The sequence below is a fragment of the Pimephales promelas genome, chromosome 4, assembly GCF_988280905.1.
Source record: "Pimephales promelas chromosome 4, fPimPro1.hap1.1, whole genome shotgun sequence".
Classification (NCBI taxonomy): domain Eukaryota; kingdom Metazoa; phylum Chordata; class Actinopteri; order Cypriniformes; family Leuciscidae; genus Pimephales; species Pimephales promelas.
Window position 1 is genome coordinate 37,346,485 of NC_142772.1, and position 22,060 is coordinate 37,368,544.

At 37.2% G+C, this 22,060-nt stretch overlaps 1 protein-coding gene across 9 annotated transcripts; it reads left to right on the plus strand.

The window, feature by feature from the left end:
• Positions 1-956: 956 nt before the first annotated feature.
• map7d2a (MAP7 domain containing 2a) lies at positions 957-21,964 on the plus strand. 9 transcript variants are annotated; one of them, XM_089130431.1, is made up of 19 exons: positions 957-1,338; positions 3,038-3,148; positions 3,626-3,733; positions 3,868-3,945; positions 4,566-4,729; positions 6,182-6,281; positions 8,519-8,608; positions 11,121-11,246; positions 11,496-11,608; positions 12,729-12,844; positions 12,979-13,325; positions 14,055-14,205; positions 15,534-15,705; positions 15,889-15,993; positions 16,277-16,327; positions 16,561-16,615; positions 18,577-19,408; positions 19,914-20,173; positions 20,743-21,964. In XM_089130431.1, the coding sequence occupies exons 1-18, from the start codon at positions 1,308-1,310 to the stop codon at positions 20,170-20,172; spliced, it is 3,009 nt and encodes a 1,002-aa protein (XP_088986557.1). In that variant the 5' UTR covers positions 957-1,307; the 3' UTR covers position 20,173; positions 20,743-21,964. The 9 variants fall into 9 exon arrangements, 8 of the variants coding, with proteins under 8 accessions (XP_088986557.1, XP_039515847.2, XP_039515845.2 ...); XM_039659913.2 differs by lacking the exon at positions 11,121-11,246 and having other exon boundaries at positions 958-1,357; XM_039659911.2 differs by lacking the exon at positions 11,121-11,246 and having other exon boundaries at positions 958-1,338.
• Positions 21,965-22,060: the final 96 nt, after the last annotated feature.

Genomic DNA, 22,060 nt, shown 5'->3' on the forward strand with positions numbered 1-22,060 from the left:
ATGGACTGTCTCCACGGAACAACCGTTTATTCGCTATCCTAGGAGACCTAGTGATAACCTCAAACTTCCCTTAAACCTGTGATGCAGTGTTTGGTCATGTTCCTTTTAACCAGTTTGGGCAATTTTAGAACTGTAAATTAAGCTTTTCACGCTTAAAATTGTTAATCCTGGAAAATGGTTTTGTTTAACTGTTCATACTTCACAGTGTATTAGTAATTATCCTGAGTTTTATGTTGATTTCAAACAAAATATACATGTACAATTTCAAAAGATATAAATGTTTCATATATAATGCTGCTATAAAATAATAAAATGTCTAATTCCACAGCATCATAAAATCATAAGAGTTCTGGTATTAAATTCATGTCAAAGAAGAAAAAAAGGGGGTATACGTGTATAAATAAAATAAAATGAATTTAATTATGTGTTTTGTCCTTGTGATTGCTTTGCGGCTTAAGTCATTGTGAGGTTTCAAAGTTAATCTTCATGTCAGCTTTAAATGGCTGATATTGGGTTTTCATTCAGACCAATCACATAATGTTTATGTATGTGTACAATATGTACAATAACAAGTTATGTACAATAACTTGTTAAGTAAAAAATGTCTCTTGTCTATATCTTTTTTGTCATCATAAAAAAATCATCTCTTTTCTCCAAGTTGATTTTAATTAGGACATTATTATTTAAATATGTAGAATCTAAGTTACATTTGACCGTAACGTTCGAATTTGCATATTTTTGAGGTCAGTGGAATTGTTTGGACCCGTAGCTGCCGACGAAAAAATAAATAAATTAGCATTTTAGCTGCTATTATTCATTGTGTTATCTATTATTGCCTTCTTTATTTCGCCCTAAGTAGCCTAAAAATGTGTAATTGAAAAGTTTTGGTTGTGAACATGTGGACGTGGGCAGTAGTTTCTCGAACATCGAAATCAGTACTTTGCCTCATAGATGTCGATGACGTCACTCAGTATTTCAGCACTGCTGTGCTGTCCAGCCTCTCTATCCAGTCTCTCTCCACAAACGCTATTCGTATCCTCTTTACGGGGCAGCTGGTAAGAAAACTCCCAGCTGCCGTGCGACTGCGAGACTAACTTTCATCTTAATCGATTCATCACTGCATAACAATCTGTGAAAGCGCCACAGAGCGCATTCTGCTGAGTTCGGTTCCTGGTACCGCAGCGGCAGTCCAGGAAGGGGCTGGCTATGCTGTTTCTCTTGGCCTGAATTTTTGGGGATAGCGTTTTGCTGCGTCGCTGTCCGTGACATTGCGGTTGGGAGAGCCGCCGGACCGGTGGACCACGAAGATGGCGGAGAACGCTGTCAATACAACGACAGGTGAGCGACTTGCTCAAAGGTAACATCTGTCTGGCAATAATTCAGTAAGCGTACCTGCGGTGTTTTGTTAGCGTGGTATTGGATGAGTAGGACAATGATTCACTCATAGAGATGTTTATGCTTATCTAGCATGCACACTAGCTTACAGCGTGGCGATGAAGAACAATGACTGACGTGTCCAGTTGAATTATTTCCTTTTCAAAATGCTTCTGTCTGATCTGGACGACAAAAAACCGCTAAAGCTTCTGGTTTATTATGCTTTCACATCCCAACTGGCCTTGCTCCACTTCGGAATTCGTCTTTCATTCAGTCCTAATACCTTTTGCTTTTTCAGATTTTTTGTTTCAATTGCCGGTGCGATTCGCTGCAGGTCTTTATTGTTTGTTTGTTTGTTTGTTTGTTTGTCATCCTCAGATGGGGCAATTAGCCTAGCCTACATTATTTTTGTAATGCGTTGCATTTTCATGGCATGGGAGGCTCTCGAAAGTTGACGGGGCGAACAGCGCCCAACACTATAAAGTCAAAACTCTGATGAGATTAGAGCCGTTAAGACTTAAACCACATCCATTTGCCAAATTAATTGAATTGAAAATCGATGAAGAGAGCTACATCCGGCTTAGGAGCTCGCTTCAGTAGGCTATAGCTTTGAGTGAATGCGTGTGATTTAAGCAGCAGCATCTGCAGAACTGTCATTGTCCTACTGCCTGTTATTTTAGTGTCCTTAACCAAATCTGAATAGTGCACTTAGTGTGTGGCTGTGTGCACTAAGTATTTTGACAGATCACTTTTATGTTACTCACTAGTGCATACAATGAAGTTGGGTGGACTTTAAATGTAGAATCTACAAAATAATTTATTTATAATTATTTAAAATTATTATATAAATCCACAGTAGTTGTAGTGCTGTGTTGCTTTATTCATTGTTCTTTATGACATTGAGCTCAGTCAGCTTTATGTGCACTCTCTTATTCTTATAGAAGAGTGTACTGTGTGTACTGGGAATATAGATTTGGAAGCAGAGAGAGAGAGAGAGAGAGAGGAAGGAAGGAGACAGCCAACAACAGACACCATCATGAGTGAGCAATTTATTTAAAAGAACCGTCATCAGAGGAAGGAAAGAAGATCGGAAACGGAACATAACTGAACTAAAAAGATTTCAATGCTGTCAACAAGATAATAAAGTAGACAATTTAAGGACCATCTAGTTATTTTTAGAGGCCACTGTACTCTTCGGGTCACGAAATGTAATTTGGTTCTGTACTAAATTGCCTAATATATCGATTGTCAGTGGATCTTTGTGGATAAATGATGTAATGTCTGACTCTATTAAGTCTATGTGACTGTGAAATGACTTATTGTATTTGCATTTCAATTTTGGGAATAGATGAAGCAGAAGTATTTAGGCCATAGCTTCAGATTTATAATCTAGTCCAGAAATAATCAATGGTCTCTTCTTTCTGCTAGACTCAGAACATAAACAAACTCTCTGTTTTCGTCTAACTCAATTGGTTCAACAGTAATTCTGCAATGCTCTGTCTGCTATTTTATATACTTACAGTATGTGTGTGTGTCTTTATAACTCAAGTACAATATCTCTGTCTAACAAGGCCAGCTATGTATGTCAAGGTCTACTCAAAACTGAAGCTTGCTGTTTCAATCATTTTCCACCACAATTGACGTGTTCTCTATTTCTCTGCAGTTACTAAAGTCATGACATCGCCTTTAACTCCGGAAAAGAAATCTCAAAGCAATGGCCATGCCTCACCAACTTACCAGAAAACCAACCCAGGCAGCCCTTCAATGAAACAGAGTAAGACCCTCCTACATTTCGCCCAATAGCATTAAAGATGAAATGTTTCGTTTTTGTGATGAATCAAGTAGAATGCAGACTCTCAAGTTTAGGTAAGCCAAACTACCAGTTTTGTTCAAAAAATAGCAGACAGGGTGGTAGAGGTTTGGAAACAATGCCCTCAAGGCTATTGGCGCAGATGGAAAGAGTCAACATTTTTACAATTCTCTGCTGCTAGTGATTCAGAAATGGTTCAATGCACCTTTATTAAACTATTAAAGTCAGTTCTTGAATTCTCTGGGAATCAAACCCATGACTTTGGTGTTGCAAGCGCCATTCTGTATTTTTTAAGCTACAGGAATGCATTCATTATTATATTATATTATATTATATTATATACTATATGATTTTTGGACAGATATCATATTGTTGAAAAGAGTTTGATTACAGAATTAACAATGGCTACTAATGGATCCTTTATCTTCATCCCATCTAAAGCTGATGCACTGACTCCACCCACTGTCACAGAAAAGAAAACTCAGACCAATGGACACGCTTCACCTTCACGCCATTCGACCAATACCAACGCATATGCAGGTAAACAATGTAAGTCCGACCTTTTCTGTTTGTGTTGAGTGGACATCTTCCAACTCATCTGTCTGTTTGTTTAAAAGCACAGGCAGTGTAAAACCTGTCTAGAGAGATAAAGTGTCTATTTTCCTTGTGTCACTCTGTCAAAGATTTGGAGGGCTATTTGAAGACAGATGATAGGATGAGGCTTGCCAAAGAGAGGCGTGAGGAGAGGGAGAAGAGTTTGGGTAAGTGTGTCTGTTTATGTCTCTGTAAGTGTGCGGGCAGTAAATTGAGTAAGTGACTCACAGGGCGATTTCAACTTCGGATGGGCCTTAATTTAAGGTTTTAATCTATGCATTTAGCAAATGCTTTTATTCAAAGCAACTTACATTTTATTGAAAGTATATACAAAGTATGACAGGACAGAAAATGTTTTTCTGAGGTAAGAGACTTTTTATTTAGTTACAAGTTACGAAAATAATTTTCTCATCTGATGGTTTAGTTGGCTGATGGGGGAGACACAGCTTTGTATTACACAGTTACAGTGGATAAATGGTTTGATATTTAATGATGACTAAGAAGTTTGTTAAGATGTATGAACTTGTCCACTACAAACCAAATCTACCTAAGGGTTTAACTTAACCCTTAGTAACCTTTCCCAATATCTAAACAACACAATTCTAATTGCCAAAGATGTTTGTCTAGTTTATTGCACATCTACATAGACCAACAGTTGAAAAAATGGTGAATTTACACAAGAACATTCACTGTGAGAAGCTGTCAGTAACGAAGATGAGCTCTGAGTTGGATGGTGTTTTTTCATAACAAGCCAGAATGTAGTCAATAATTTCTCTCTCTTTCTCAGCTGCACGGGAGCAAGCTATAAAGGACAAGGAGAAGCGAGCTCAGCTGCAATATGAGAAGACGGTGGAAGAGCGATGGAAGCGACTGGACGAGCAGAGACAGAAGGAGGAGCTTCGCAGGGCAGCCGTGGAGGAGAAGAGAAGACAGCAGCTAGAAGAGGAGAAGGTAAGAGATCTCTAGTCAAATCCACCAGTCCTAGGTTAACGAGTCCCTGGAATTATAGATGCTGTTTTTCTGTTCATTTGAGAAGGACACAAAATAATTGTGCTCTTCTTCCCTTGACCTTTCGGATGCTATTTTCTCATGTAGCACTGATATGCCAGATCTCAGGACAGTAATTTCAAACATCCCTTGTGATTCATCTCCAATAACCGTAGGACAGCTATACAGCCTGTATTGTGAATACATGTAGGGCTGCATTGTAATTAAAACCATCTGAATTTAAGAAGAAGAAAAAAAGAAAGAATCATGACTTGTGTGAAATGACATTTTCAGCAAATGCACTGTATCTATGGCAATGAATTCTTGCCTTGCCATGTAATATCAGCCACCCACAGGGCAGACACTATTCTTACACACTCATTTATCTGTTATGAGCCTGCGAGTGTTACTGGGTGTTGTGGCTTGTGATACTTCTCCAATCAGAGGGATTTGGCCAGATCAGATCAGACTGTATTTTAATCCTTATCTCTCGCTGGGCTGTGGATTCATTATTCTTCTCAAACACTGCCTGCCTTCATCTGCCACACAGTCAGATTTTCACAACTATGTTCATTTTGGAAAAGCAGATCCTGTAAAGGAGTGGGCAAAGAAAAAGAAAGAGGAACAAGGTGGCATGCGGGGGAGGTGATGATGGTCTCAACAAATGTTGCTGGAACCATTTTCATAGATGCAAAGCAAACACAAATGAAAGCGTAAATAAGATGGCTGAAACGTGCTTTCTGAATAGTCATGTGAATATTTGAGTGTATGACTTACTGATCATGTGGTGCTTATATAGCACCCTTTCTATGTAAGGGAATGAGTTCTAGTGCTAATCATTACAACCTGAAATCCTTTAAAGTTAAGGTTATAGTTCGTATCTTCTGCCATTCTTTAAAGATTCTTTAAAATGTTTTTGAAAGAAATGTTTTAACCTCACCAAGGCTGCATTTATTTGATCCATAATTCAGTAAAAACAGTCACATGATCCTTAATAAATCCTTCTAATTTGGTGATAATTCTGATTCTGATTTGGTGCTCAGGAAATATTTGTAATTATTATCAATGTTGAAAACAGATGTACTGCATTTATAAAAAAAATCAGTAGAAATTTCAGTAGAGTAGCATTTTTTGTTTAAATAGAGATCTTTTATAATAATATAAATGTCTTTACCATTACAGTTGATCAATTTAATAGGTCCTTACTGAATAAAAGTATTAGTTTCTTTCAAAAAATAAAACATCTCAGCCTAGACCTTTGAACGGTGGTGCATACGAGCACTCATATGGAATTATGCGTATTTTTCTTTCAGTGCATATATCTGTTCACTGAGTAGTTGTGCTAATATTGTTGGTGTAAATATCCATTGGTGAAGTGAGTGTCTGGTGTTTCCTGTGCTGTAACGGCACACACAGGAGCGGCTGGAGGCTCTGATGAGGAGATCACATGAGCGCAGCCTGCAGCTGGAGAACAGGAATAAACGCTGGGTATGGGGTCCCAACGGCACCGCTCAAGGTGAGTGTAATGAACACTCATGACATTGGATGAAGAAAAGGAGAGACTTGGTGGAGGGGAGTGAGGAGCGAGTAGTGATGGAGTGAGAATGGAAGGAAGGCACTAGTACTGAAATGGTGGATTGAGATCACTCATGAAAATGCTTTTTTTTGGGCATCTTTCTAAATTCAATTTAATTTACTATTAAAAATTCCATCTTCATTTTATGTCATGAATGTTTTTGGGTTTTTTTTAAATATTAGTTGAATACAAGATTATTGGCTTTAAATGTTTTTTTTTTTTTTGTCATGTACATTTTCCACAGAGCAGTTGTATAATAAGAAGCTGTTGTGCAGCTACAGTGCAGTGTATTTGCATTTTCATGATTTTCGTCTGGGCTTTAGGACACAGTGTTATTAGAGCTGAGCTCAGGTTTCATAATTCAGCTCATCAGAGAGGAAAGACAGGCAGGCATAAGTGAATCAGCACTTTGTGTGTGCTGCGCACCTTCCTTTTGGCTTGATTTAGATACAGGCTCATTAATTGGTTAAGAAATTGGTTATTGATTTGGAGCCTTAGATTTAATCATTTAAAAAGCTAAGGAAGTTCAAAAGGAAAAATGTGTTTTTTTTAATATTTCTGAGGTACGGAAGCCCTGAACCGCAACGTAAAAAAAAAAGAAGAAAAAAATCTGTAAAAAAAAAAAAAATCGAGCTTTTTGAGATTAAAGTCAAAACATTTCATTAAAGTCTAAATATTTCAAGATTAAAGTCGAAACATTTCGAGATTAAGGTCAAAACATTACGATAATACAGTCTTCCATATAATACAGTCTTCCATAGAAGTGTGTGCATTCATAACAGTGCGCGTCCACTGGCTCAGAGCGCGCGCGTGTGTGTGTGAAATGCACTTGTGAAGTCCAACTGCCTTGGATCAACACAAATTAGTAGCTTTTTACTTTTATCTGGGCCTTCAAAAACATTCTACACCGGTGCTAATCTACCAACACAGCACAGACTCCGCCAGAGTAGGTATCACAATCTGGTCCAAACTTTTATGTGGCATGTTTTTGAGGTGTTGCTCAAGAACACAACAGTAACCGTTCTGTCTCCCTCTTCACTGTAAATACCTTCTAGATACATTTTAAGGGCATCATTCTGTATCCAATCATTTGGCCGGATCCCGTGATTTCCTCAGATTTAAAAACCACTTATGGTGGTTGAGGAGAGATTCTCTGATTGTAAAGCGCTTTGAGTGTAGGCCTAGTAGACATTTGAAAGCGCTATATAAATGCCTCATTAATTAATTAATTAATTCATTCATTCATTCATAAAGCTGGATATCTCCATCCAGTCTGAAAAGTATTTTCTGGGTTGATTTTCCTATAGGCTAAAGTCTATTCCTGTGCAGTATATTCGTCCTATAATGATAGCCTAATGCTGGTAGATTGGCACCTGTCTAATTTCCTTTTGTTGAAACAAAACACACACACAAGCAAACACACACACAGTGTGAAACACTCGCTTTGCACCATTTATGAGTGCCTGTGTGTGCGGCAGTGTGAAACAATGGCAAGCACACACGCAACTTCTACAGAAGACTGTATTCTCGTAGGCTACTCTCGAAATATTTCGACTTTAATCTCGAAAGTTTTCCACTTTAATATCAAAATGCTTGCTTTTTTTTTTTTTTACAGATTTTTTTTTTACCTTGCGGATTCAGGGCTTCCGTAGGTTGTAGATTGTAAAATAAAATAACATTTCAACATTATTAATTAATTAATACATTTATTTATTTAAAATTGAAAAGACAGCTTAAATTAAAAAGTTACATTCATTAATTTAGTGTGCTTTTATCCGTGATATTTGAATGTTTTATCTTAAGATACAATCATCCTAATTCCTGTTGCTTTATGTTTTTCCCTAGACATTAATGCTTATTGAGAGCATTGAGATGATTTCAGGACTTGATCATAAAAGTGTGTTCTGATTTGATGATTGCAGTGTGTGTGTGTGTGTGTGTGTGTGTGTGAAGGACACAGGTTTTGAGTTTGAGTGTGTCTGAAGTCAGATCAGCCCTGCTCATTGTGTCTGGCTGCTATGCTTGGTGAGCGCCAGAGGATGTGGTGAAAGTGTTTAGGTGTGTGTGGTAAGGTACACACACACCACCCCAAAAACACACACTTCACCAAAGCGTACCTAGTCTGTCCATAACGCTGTGCTGTTTCTGCTGTGCTCTGCCATGACCCCATCGCCCAGGTGACTGGGAGAATGCCCCGCCTCCTCTCTCTGCTGCCCTCCCCCATGACCTCGCTGCCCCCTCTCCTACTGCCATCGAATCAGGCAACGGTATGAACCCTAAAGCTGGCCTTTTCTCAACACCTTCTGCCTCCTGTCCCCTCAGATTGACACCATTCCTCTAGTTTTTGGTTTCCATTCCAAAACTCAAAACCAGCCTGCTCTCCTTCCCTGGTTCCTGCTTGAGCACTTACGGGGCTAAATGGGGTAAATGCTTACATAATATCCAAATGGGACCCAGTTGCATTTATGTCTCAGACAAGAGACTGCCCATTAACGCTATGTAAAATTAGCTGCCTTGAAATGTTTTTAGATCAAGAGCCAGCAAGATAAGGGGATGACAAGAGAAGGCTGCTTTCAAGTATGAAAATGTCCAAGATTTTTGTTTTGCTGAGCAATTCACATGCTGCTATACCTAATCTGAATGTACAGTGCCTTGTAAACATATTCAGGCTTTTAGCACGTTCTCTCAAACACTGAATTACAAACCCTTTATTTAAATTCAGCTTAATGTGATTTTTAATTTATTTTTAATCACTGAAAGCCAAAATTTGTTTAATTAGTGGTGCATGCTATGGCAAATAATAAAGCCTGACTTATTATTTTCACCTGCCGGGTGAGAAAACAGGTAAAAAAAATAATCCTATTACACTAAAGGAGGGACATGAGCCATATCTAAGGACCAGACTCCCACAAATATATAGGAAAATTGCATTTAACATTTCCATCTATTTTGAAAACAGTTTTAAGAAAACAAATAAATGTGATGCATATTTGCCAGTCATACATACATGAAACGGTTAAGATTTTGCACTGGAAAAATCACGCCAAAATTAAATTTTAACTATTGGCTTCTAGTTGGTATGGAAAATCATGCCAAAGTTTAATTTTAACTATTGGCAACTAGTTGGTTATATAAACATCCTTTCAAAATGTATTCATTAAAATAGCTTAGAACATGATCAGTTTATAATCATTTTTCATAATCAGTTTTTTTTTTTTCAGATCAAATATGGCTAGCTAAGGAACAAACTATATTCAATTATAGTTAAAAAGAGATTACATTGAGATATGTGATATGAGATTGAAATAAATTGGATTTATTGATGAATCATATATAAACTTGGTCAGTATTTAAAATGCAGTCAGTTTGGGTCAGTAAGGGTCAGAAATTGTATTGCAAATCGAATGCATAAAGCTTACATTTAAAATTTAGACCTAAATATTTGTAAGTGTATCACACTTGGGCATGTTTTACTTTTTTTACTTGTGTCAATACAAAACCACATAGAAATCACCCCCAAAAATCTACATTCATTAATTGCATAGCAACATGCTAGCAACCACATAGCAATACCCTGTCAACCACCTAGGCAATCCTAGCATCATGACAGCATGTTTTGCACAGGCCAGAACCACTTGCAATGTAAAAAGTACCCTTTAAAGGAGACCTGGTGGAACATGAACCTTTGGTCTAATAACACTGATACCTAGTCGACCGTTCTCTGAGATTTGTTTTCATGATAATTGAATGTAAAGAGTTTTATTTCTTAAAAAAACTGGAAAAAACTTGTCAAGACTGTTTTCCAAAGATGGCTCCTGCCTGTATACACGAAGTGGACCGTCTTTATAAAACATCTTCTTATTAAACTGTCTGTACACTTAGAAAGTTTTCAATGCTTCGTTTTGCATGTATGGACCCTCATTATGTGTTAGTGTGAGGCTATTTTGAGCCTTGTTAGTGGTATTAACTATTATTAATTATGCCCCCATTTACTAGCGTTGTAATCTAAACAGTTTTTAGAGATAAAACTCTTTACATTCGATTATCATGAAAACAAATCTCAGAGAACGGTCGACTAGGTACCAATGTGTTATTAGACCAAAGGTTCATTTTGCGCCGGAGTTCTCCTTTAAGCAAATAGAGCCTCGTGAAAATCGCATCCATCTGATAATCTGTGGCACTATTTCAATATGGTGGTAAGCTAAATTAGTGTTTTGAAATAAAAAAACAAAACAGAAAATGGGAGAATTGCTGAATTGTGAGTCTGAATTCTTTAGCACGGCACTGTATATTTATTGTGCACTTGCTCTGCTCAGTACTTGGTTGGTGAAAGTCAAAGCAAATCTGAATGTCAGTGGGCTGCTGTGTCTTCTTGTGAGTTTTGTATGATTGTGACTGTACATTTTTTACTAACAACTTAATTTGTGTGAACCAGTACTTTAATCATAGCTATGGTTATTTCACTGTGGAAGTGTTGCGTGTGCATGTATGTCTGCACATGGGTAGTTTTTCTTTCTATTTGGATCTCAGCAGGCATGGTCACATAGACTTAACTATACACACACACGCACACTCACATGCACTAATTGCCCTTCATCGTCATGTTTTCTATATATCCTAATTGGGTTTGTTAGGAAAGATGCCATAAACTGAATTACTGAAGAGAATAACTGAAATCTGAATTACCTTAAACAATAGTTATGTCAGACCCACCCACCCAATTCATCCCTACCTTTTTCCCCTTCATTTTCTGCATTCCTCCATCCCTCTCTCTGTCAGCCCATCCTGGTCATCTGAATTCTATGGACAAACAAAAAGTGAATCGCCTCCTCACACACACACAATCCTCACTGGCTCACTGTAACAGTGCTGCAGAGATGCATCTGTCCTGCCTGCACTGCAAAGGTAACACACACACACACTCCGCAACAGGTGTATTGTGTTGTGAAAGCTTGGAGCTGAATTACGTCTGTGTTCATTTGTGCCACTGAATGTTTTTCTTTTGTTTGTTTGTTTCAATAACCAAAGAGTGTGTATGTGTGTGTACATGTGGCTTACTAAGTGTTTAATGTCAGTTTACGCTGTGTAGACAGAAATGATAATATCGATGGATCTATTCTGACTGAGAAATGCTCCTATGTCTCTCCCATTCAGTGCCCCCCAGTCCTCACAGGTCACCTTACCGAGGGTCACCGAGCCGCCGCAGAAACAATCCTGTGCCAGCAGAAGAGTCCATTGGAGCTGTCAGTGCCCCCAACACCCCCAAGGTCAGGACATACAGTACCTGTTACAAACTCAAAAGAAGCTCACCTCTTCTGTTTTTAGCTAGTCATACTGACCCGTAGCCGTACAGACATGCAAATACAGGCAATAAAACACTTTTATCCTTCTATTATATTTGCATTATTTCATTATTGATTGGATTTATGCACTATTGCAGTATTTGCATTAGCACTATCTATTTTTATGTACATTTTAATTCATTTGATTTTAACACTCTAATGACAATTTGGAAAAACAAGTGGAGGAAAATTTGTCTAATGGTATCACAATAGAAAAAAGAATATAAAACTATTTTTTTTTATTATTAATAAGTCCTCTAATTAATTTGATTTATTGTTAAATGTCTCATTTATTAATGCAGAATTAACATGTGGTGATATTTTATCAATATTTTGTAAAAATGAATCTACTGTTTTTTATACATTAATACAAGGATACATTTAATTGATCAAAAGTAACAGTAAATACATTTATAATGTTACAAAAGATTTCCATTTAAAAAACTGTAAATGCTGTTCGTTTTTCACAAAAATATTAAGCAGCACAACTGTTTTCAGCATCTATTATAACAATATATATATATATATATATATTTTTTTTTTTTAACTTCATATTTCTGTAGGATCATGTGACACTGAAGACTGTTCATCATGAGTAATGATGTTGAAATTTCAGCTTTAACATCACAGGAATAAATTCCATTTCAAAATATATATTCAAATAGAAAACAAATACTGGAAACTATTTAATTTCATACTTTTTCATAATATTTATGTTTTTACTGAATATTGCATCAAATAAATGCAGCCTTGCATAAGAGATTTCTCTAAAAAAAAAATATGAAATCTTAATTTTTGAAAAAAAGTTGATCTTTGAATAAAAATGCCAAATTAACTTATAAAAAAGTAAAAAGACCATCAGAAATATGAGGTTGATATTTTGAAAAAACTTATAGAGGAAATCGATAGTCAAGTGGGTTACAAAAAAAGCACATTATTGGTTAGAAATTTGTTTGTGAGAAATGACAAAGCAAAGGAAACTGGTATGTTGCCATTTGGCAGCTGTGAACCATAGAGTGTTATGTGTTATTTGTGTTTGTTGCAGAAGGAGAGATTGCGTAGAGAGAGGAGGACTGGCTCTCCAGCCACAGGTTCACCAGTGAGGCGAGCGAAATCTCCTGCGGATGTTACCCAACGCTCTGCCTCACCTGCCACACCCAAGTAACATACACACACTTATCTATATATATTATATAGGATGCTAGGGAAGTGATGTTCTGCAATTAATTAGATTTTTATTCAGGACTCTGCTGACTATAAGTATCTGAATCAGCTGTTTGTTTGTATGGTTGAAGGTTAGTCCCCAAGAATCGTACTCAGTCACCATGTACAGTGCGGCAGTATCCACCCTCCCCCATGAAACACAGACCCACCACACCAGTCAAAAATGCTGAGGACATCAAAAGTCCGAAGGAGGGCCCTAACAATGAAAGTTTGGATAAGGCACCAAAAATGGAGACGTCTGTTTCCGGGACACCTCCTCCAGAAAGAAGATCAATAAAGATAGAAAATCACACTAATGGCGCAAAGGATAAGAAAAGTGTTTTGGAAAACCAACAAAAAATGAATGACAAGAGGGAGACCCCTGAGAAAAACCATCCCAAGTCAAACGGGTATGATGCGACTGCAAGCAAGTGTGCAGGTGAGTCACAATATGACAGTACACTAGTGCAGACTCACTCAAGTCATTTTTTGAAGCTTTTCATATAAAGTTTATTTATCATATTTTACATGTGCTACTTTTTTGTGTTTTGTTTTTTATTTGAGTTGCAATATGTGCTGTTTTTGCACCATTGACTGGATTACAAGTTAATCTCATCTTTTGGTGTGCATTGATCAGTTCAGTTTAAATTAATTGAAGACAAATATAAAATACAAAAAATACCAAACACTGTTCAATTAAAATAAACTAATTAAGATAAAACACTGGCTAAAAATAATTAAGTGAGAGGAAGTAGTATAACATTCATTTGTAAAGCTTTTTAATTAACTGGATTATAAAAAAATAGCCATTAATTACTACATGATTGTGTAATATACATTTTTGGGTTAAATTTGAAGGAAAAAAAGAATGACATCATGATATATTCTGTTGCTGTGATATAAGATTTTGGTCATACTGGATACCACACATGGTCTCATTAGTATAGAAGAATTACTATAGTATCTAAATTAGGAGTTTGTCCCTAGAAAAAGGCCCCAAAGAGATCCTGTTTTGTGGTCCCTGAGCTTTCCAAAGTTGAGTAGTTTTGGACTAGTGTCTCTCTTGTTAAAACTCAATTTAACTGCAATGATATGTCTAATTTGTATTTATGCTCTTCTCATTCACAGTTGCTTTAAAATGGTTTTACTCTTGCTTTCACTTTGACAGATCCTTCACCGGTGAACTCTGTTGGCAAGGTGGTTGCTGGAACGACAGATGCTGAGGAGGCGTCTCGTCTGCTTGCAGAACGCAGGCGTCTGGCCAGACTGCTGAAGGAACAGGAGGAGAAACAACGCAGGGAAATGGAGGAGCAGGAAAAGTATGCGTCTGTGTGACTGATGCTGTATTTGTATATGGTCAGTGCATGTTGAACATTACTCAGACATTTAGGACCCTATCATACACCTGGCTGGCGCAATGCAGCGTCAGGTGCGACGCAAATGTGTTTTTTTGCTAGTTTCAGCCCAACGCAGTCATCATTTTCACGTCCTGCACTGCGTTGTTTCAAATATCAAATGCATTTGCGCCCATTTGTGCGCTCATGGGCGTGCTGGTCTGAAGACGAGGTGTGTTCAGGCGCATTGTTGGCGCGTTGCTATTTTGAGGCAACTGAAATAGACAGCGCCATTGACCAACGGAAACCTGGTCTTAAGTCAATGGCGCAATATTTGTTTAATGTGTGTAGGCAGGTCCACAACGTGCTTACACTCTGCTCATTACACATACAGGGATGCACAGCTGCACACAAACATGCCAAATATTAAAAATAAAAGGATTACAATGTAAAATTATTATTGTGTACATAAAAATATGGTGGAATCCGGCTTGCCCAGGCATGGATTGTCTGCTCACTCGCTTTAACCTCCCGCACAATAAGATCCGGTTCTTCTCTGGCGTTCAGTCTTTCCATTTGCAAATTATGCCATGTAAATAGCAATCCGCCATGGTGCGAGCATAACTGGCTTTTAAAGTGAATGTGAGATGAGACTCTGGTTGGTTTATTGCAAGTTACGGCCAAAACATACCTATTATTTATTAAGAGAATAGGGACAACCCTTCTATTGAATTGAACTGAATTGAATTGAATTGAGATGAAATTGAATTGAATTGAATGCCTTTATTGTCATTGTACTTTACAATACAACGAAATTAGGAGCGCTCTCCACTGGGTGTGTTACAATAAATACAATAAATTATCCTTACAGTACATTAAAAAAAAGAAATAAGAATATAAATAAAATAGAATAAAAACAATCTAGACTATGTGACGGGTGCGCCGACCTTTTTTCCTGTCATTAAACTATAGCAAAAATTCATTCGGACTTGCCCTAAGTGCACATTCACCGTGCGCTTTAGACCATGTGCTTTGAGCCCTGAGTATGCGTTGCAAAACAATGTTATCAAATGCACTACAAATTTGTGGGGGGGTTGTATGTTTTTTCAATTCAATTCAAATTTATTTATAAAGTACTTTAAAAATCACAAAGTACCAACGTGCTAAACAATTATAAGAAATTGAAAGATATCTTATAAAAAGCGGGAATTAAAATTAGAAGAAAAAATGAGTTAAATACTTTGCCAGTGTGATGTTTGAATGTCGCTTGAACGAGACTCACGAGACTGTGTTGGTCTGTGTTTGATTTTCAGGCTAAAGAGTCAGCAACTCAAGAAGAGGCAGCTGGAGGAAAGAGCTCGACAGGAAGAGAAAACTCGTCAAGCAGAGGAGGAGAAATGTAGACAAGAGCAGCAACAGAAGATGAGAGAGCAGGAGGAGAAAAAACAGAAAGAGAAGGAGCTCCAGGCCCAGATGGAGAAAGAGGTCAGACGATTTAGAGTGAAATTACTCTTTTCAGTCACTGGACAAAAAAAGCATTTGCTTGTTGTTCGATTCCAAACTTCTGAAGAATGTAAAATCATGCTTGCAATTGCATTTAAAAAAAAGAAAAGAAAATCCATCCACCCACCCATGCATAATCTTTTCATTTGTGTCTTTGTTCAATAGAAAGAGGAGGCAGAGATTCGTGTTCAGAAGGACAGTGAGCGCCAGCGACAGGAGAGAGAACATTTCAAACAACAGGAGGAACAGGAGAGACAACAACGAAAAAAGGTAGTACAACCATCAGCAAGCCACCGTAAGCAGTTTTGGAAAGAGCTGTACTACACAACCCAGTTAAAGAGCAGAAGCTGTGTATGCGGTAGATGGAAAGATTACACCACATAGAAATATACTGTAAACACCAAACCTCACTGACCGTTTCATTCTAGTCGGTGAACATGATTTCGCCAAGTACAACATTTACTCCATTCACTCTTATTTCTTATATTTTGCAATAGGAGTCAACATTAGAAAGTGCTTAAATGTTCTTGATATCTGCTTAAATTCTTTGCAGAGAATAGAGGAAATAATGAAGAGAACCAGAAAGAGTGACGGCGAGATGAAGGTATCTGTGACAATCAATCTTATATCTACAACTGTTTAGCGTGACATAAGCTGAATACAGTATATGTGTGAACGTGTGACTTGTAATCAATTAGGTAAAGCATTGTACAGCTACCTACATGGGTTACCATCCATATGGATGTGATATGAATAGCCATTTTTCAAGTAGAGAAAGTAGAGCGGAAATGATTGCTCTGAAAGTTAAAGTAACAGAATGATCTAATATTCACACAGAGAGAGGATAGCCCAGAGCCCCTTTCTCCTGTCTACCTCCCTGTTTCTCCACCAGGTAGGACTCAACCCTGCTCTTTCTCACACTCACTCTCACACACCAACATTATTAAAACCTATGTTATAACTACATTTTAAATTATGATAAAAAGTGGGTGTTGTTTCTAGTAGGCTATCCATGGAAATGTGTTACCCATGCCACACATGTGGTTTCCTTGTTTTGTGAATGCAGACTGTTCTAGTGTATATACTGTGTCAGGCAGGCCTGCTGGTATTTTTCCATCACTGCAGTATCTACAGAAATGTCAGGAGAGGGCAGCAGGGGATCATATTCTCTGTCATAGGTTGTGTTCAAGGTGATCTATTCAAAGACTGCACAGACTAAATTTAGTCTGCTCTGTTTTACATTGCTGGCATCTGTGTGCTTCCGTGACTTTGGTTAAAGGTTCAAATATCCCCCCCCCCCCCATTAAATTAATCAAGTGTCAGTACATATTTTGTTTAATTGTTTTAAAAAATTTTCATAACAAATAAATACTGCTCTGTCTGCTCATTTGAACTTAGCATCCAGAAAAGTGTATCAGTTTCCACAAAATATTAAGCAGCTCTACTGTTTTCAGCTGTGATAATAATAGTAAAAATATTTCTTGAGCAGCATATCAGCAAATTAGAATGATTACTTTTTACTATTTAGTTCAATTACAGATAAGTACAATTCAAAATGTATAAGACAAATATATGGCATTGTGGTACAGTTCATATGTAAAACAGAGAATAACAACAACTAAAATACAAGATAATACATTTTTTATTGTTCTTTGTTTTGTGATGTCAAAGAGATTTGTGGTTTCAAAATTATTTTTGAAATTAGTATATAAAAGGTAATATATGAGGGTTTCTTTTTAGTTATTTTTGTCATATGAATATAAAACTTTGGCCAAAATATTTAAAGATTAATAATATAATAAAAATAGGTTGTTGTTGTTGTTGTTTTAAAAACAGTCATGAGGTTCTAAATTAAGAGTTCTGTTTACTAGATTCTGAAGGATCATGTGACACTGAAGACTGGTGTAATGATGCTGAAAATTCAGCTTTGCCATTGCAGGAATAAATAAACTCCTAACATATATTAAAATGGAAAACACGTGTATAAAAGTGTAATATTATTTCATATTTCTGTTTTCTCTATATTTTCGACCAAAGACTCTTTCGAAAACATTGAAAGTGCTATCAAATATGTGTATTTTACGAATGTTTTCCCCCTCCTCCCTTTAAAAGTGTGTCTATGACTCTTACGCCCACAGCCATTACACGAAAGAGTGACATCATAACAAAGCTCATTTCAATAGGGAAATTTAGTATTAAGTAGAAAATAAACATGGTAAATGGACTGCATTTACATAGCGCCTTCATATAGACCTAATGGCCACCAAAGCGCTTCACATTTGCCTCACATTCATCCATGTATACACTCATTCATACACCGACGGCGGTGTCAGCCATGCAAGGCGCCAGCGAGCTCGTTGGGAGCAGCTGGGGTTAGGTGTCTTGCTCATGGACACCTCGACACTTGGTTAGGTGAAACCGAGGATTGAACCACCAACCTTTCGGTTTGTAGACAGCCCACATGAACCACTGAGCCACTGCTGCCCCCAACATAATTGTGGAAGGAAAAAAACAAAAAAATAACAAAAGAGAGTGCAACAGAACCGCCGCCCAAACATGGCAACGAGGCTTCTTATATCGCTCATTCACTCGCACACAGGTGCAGGAAATCAGTTCCTAATAATACAAGCACAAACACACAAGAACACTTAAAGGAACACTTAAACGCCCCCTAAAGGACTGACAAATCATTACACAAAACAAATCAATCAAATATACATGCTCATGTAACAATTATATTCGTATCTTGCTGGTTTACTAACATGAGAGTGCTTTCCTGTCTATTGCTAATATTAATATCAGGCTAAAAATATGATTCATTATAATAATTTCCAACACCTCTTTTCTTCTCAGGTGGTAACCATTTGACCTCAGGTGCTGAGGTCAAATCTCAGGATAACATCATGCAGACAACCTCTGTGCATGGACAGACTTACAAACAGGAGGGTGAAGGGAAAAGACCAGAGAATGGCTGTACGAATAAACAGATGAATTCATGCTCAAATCCCTCCTTGAACGGCCAAATAAAAATCAACCATACTGCAGTAAAAACGGAAGAGAAAGGGAAGGTAAGTGAAGAAAATGCCAAGACTATTAGGCAAAAGAGTGAACCGGTGAAGACCCAAAGTTTACAAGTGAAAGAAGAGGTAAAGCGAGAAGACGCATCCACAGCAAAAGTGAAGGTAACCCCGCTGAAGAGCTCGCCTGAAAACACAGTAGCAAATATTACGAGTGTGTTGACTACACACAGCAAACCCAAAGTTTCCACCCAAGTGAATGTACCTGGAAATACGCCCACTCGCAGCTTACAGGAAAGCAGCCTGACCAATGGAAAAAGCCAAACTATTACTCAGTTGGCCAGTAACCAAGTGAAAACACCTGTAACTGTGCAAATGAATGGACAAGCCACAGCTCAGGGACCCAAGAATGATATCACTGTGAAGAAAGCCAATGGACAGGGGACCTCAACGGTAACTGTCCCACAAGCAAAGACTCTCACTCAGACTGGTGGACATATGATAACACAGGTGAAATCAAAGGATGGAGGGAAAGACCACCCGCCCTCTTCCTTGACCCCATTGCCAGAGTCAAAACCGCCTCTGCCTCTTATTTATCTGGACACTTTGGAAGGGAAGAGTGGAGCGGCAGAGGACTCTGCAGATGAAGTGCAGTACATGGAGGTTAGGTGAGTTTGACACAATTACTGTGTCAACAAACCCTGTACACTGGACTGCCCTATACACTGACCAGGTAGGAACTGCATCACAGAAAATCAAAAGGTTAAAAAAAAATGAGAAAGAATAGAATAATGTATTGTCCACTTTGTGTTTTTTTTTGTGTGACACACAATAATAATACTGAATCTGAAGCAGCCTAAAAAACAAAACAGCAAACACGTGAATACAAGCATAAGAATGAAGGAGATGAATATTACACAATACTTTATTTATGTTAAATACATATAGTCTTTTTTTTACTTATAGTCTTCCAATTTGAAAATATCATTTGTGATATGTGAACCCTTTTTTTTATAGTTGATATCTTTGGTATCCATTTATTTGTTTCTGCTTTTTTACATATAGCTGACATTATTGTGACTAAGACATTTGGGAGTATGAAGCATTACTGGGAACATTGGCATCTAATGTTTATTTTTTTTTACATTTTATGTTTGTTTTGTGTGTTCTCAGCCCCGTCTCGAAGGAGGAGTTAATCTCTATCCCAGAATTTTCCCCACTGAACTCTCCCCAGCAGAATGGAATGAGTAACATGCGTGCTCTAGAGGACCTGTTGGATCTGACGGGGCAATTAGCTTATCCCAGACTGTCTCCTGCTGCCAGCCTGGGTGACTTCAACAAAAATCTAATAGAAGGGGTCTGTAGCCCTGGATCTGACTCTAAACTCATCCCTAACAACCCTTCAGCCTCTGACAAACACCATGCACAATAAGGTACAAAATCGGTTCAAATAATTTGTGTACTCATGCATACACATAGACTGAATGCATACAAGAACAGATATTCAGTGCCATTCAAATGTTTGGGGTTGTTATGTTTGTTTTAATGTAAATTTTTTTTAACAAGGGTCTTACCTAGCCTACATATTTTTATATAAAAAATACAATAAAAACACTAATATTGTGAAATATTATTATAATTGAAATTAACCATTTTCTAATTGAAAATATTGTAAAATGTAATTTATTCCTGTGATAGACAGCATCATTACTTTTTAGTGTCACATGATCCTTCAGAACAGTTGTGCTGGTTAATATTTTTGTGGAAATTGTGATGAATTTGTTTTGGGATTTTTTTTGATGAATAGAAAGTTAAATAGAACAGCATTTATTTGACATTATACAAGTATTTTGTCAATATTGCTGAATAGTTTCTTTCTTAAAAAAAAAAAAAAATCTTGCTGACCCCAAACATAAATAATTCTCTCACTATTTAAGAGATTGTCTAGTTCCAGTATTATACACCCTTATAAACATGATATATATTTCTGCTCATTTATCAGGTAACGGGCCAGACTACATTGGTGCATCTTACTGCAAAGGGATAATTGCTCATCACTTTCAACAGAAAAGGAAAATAAAAAATGAAGATGCAAAGAAGGGAGAAACTGCTGGGCATGAGTGTGATATTCGTCTAGTTTCAATTTTGTCCTCTTTAAAATGATTTCCTTCTGCCTTTAATCTTTACAGCACAAAAACCAAGTGTATTGAAACCCTGGTTCAATATTACGGACAGAATTTAACTCAAGCGTGAAGTGTTCACTAGATATGCGTGTTGTGTGTATGTTTATAAACAGATTTGGATGGCCACAATTGCTGGTAAGAGGGTTTGGACAATACTTTGAAGGTATCTTGGTCTCTCAGGCCAGAGTTCAACATTTCCCAATAACATTGTCATCACTGGATAGAGACAGAACACTCATAGAGACATGAAGTAATAAATAGTGTGTAATAACTCTTTGTAGTTAGAAATACATGATAGAAATGTTTCTTTATCAGTCGACTCTTTCTCATTGGTAACAGTATTATTATGACATGTTTTGTTGAGTAATTGCTGTGTATTTTAAGCTCAACTAACATCTCCTGCATTGCATCGCATAACCTGCATTGTATTGAACCCGTTTGCTATTGAATACTTGTAACACAGGACATTAGTACAATAGACAAATATGACCATCGACAAATACAGCATGTATATACAAAGTAAAGGCTGTAAGCCCATTTTAAAGCCCTAGTTTACCAGTAATGAACTCAATATTAGTGTCATATTCTTCCTCCGGTGTCATCACTGTGCTTAACAATGTAGTTTCAGTTCTTTTGACAAATGTTAACCAGTTATATTGGAGTCCTGACTTTATTCCTTGACATCGAACAAACAGTGTTGTGGTCCAAACCAAAAAAACAAACATTGGTGTGCTTTTACTTGCCTAAACACTTCAATAGACTATGGGTATTTCAGGTATACATGTCTGGAGTGGGTGGGTATGAGAGTTAACAACTTTGTTGTTTAATTGTTCTATATAGTGTGGATTCACAAAAAAGCTTACTTGAAAAACTGTTTGATTAGCCTGCAGGGAACTTCTAAACTTCTCCAAGTGTCTCTTCAATCTCTAAATACAGTACAGCAGTGACTTCAAATTGTGATTACTGTAGATGATGTGCATGGTGGCATGAGCATCGAGCCATACTTATATGCCTAGAAACCAATAAACTGTCTTTACCAGATCATGCGTCTCCTAAGATGTTTTTTTTTTGGTTCTAGGAAATAGTTAATATATTTTGATAAACAGCAAATCACAAAAGCTATCAATTAAACTGCAT

What these genes read in the sequence shown, in the direction of transcription:
- map7d2a (XM_089130431.1), top strand. Translation starts at nt 1,308, where the DNA reads ATGGCGGAGAACGCTGTCAATACAACGACAG. An exon ending in CGCTGTCAATACAACGACAG is followed by an intron (nt 1,339 to 3,037) that starts GTGAGCGACTTG and finishes ATTTCTCTGCAG; the next exon opens with TTACTAAAGTCATGACATCG. An exon ending in GTCCTGCCTGCACTGCAAAG is followed by an intron (nt 11,247 to 11,495) that starts GTAACACACACA and finishes TCTCCCATTCAG; the next exon opens with TGCCCCCCAGTCCTCACAGG.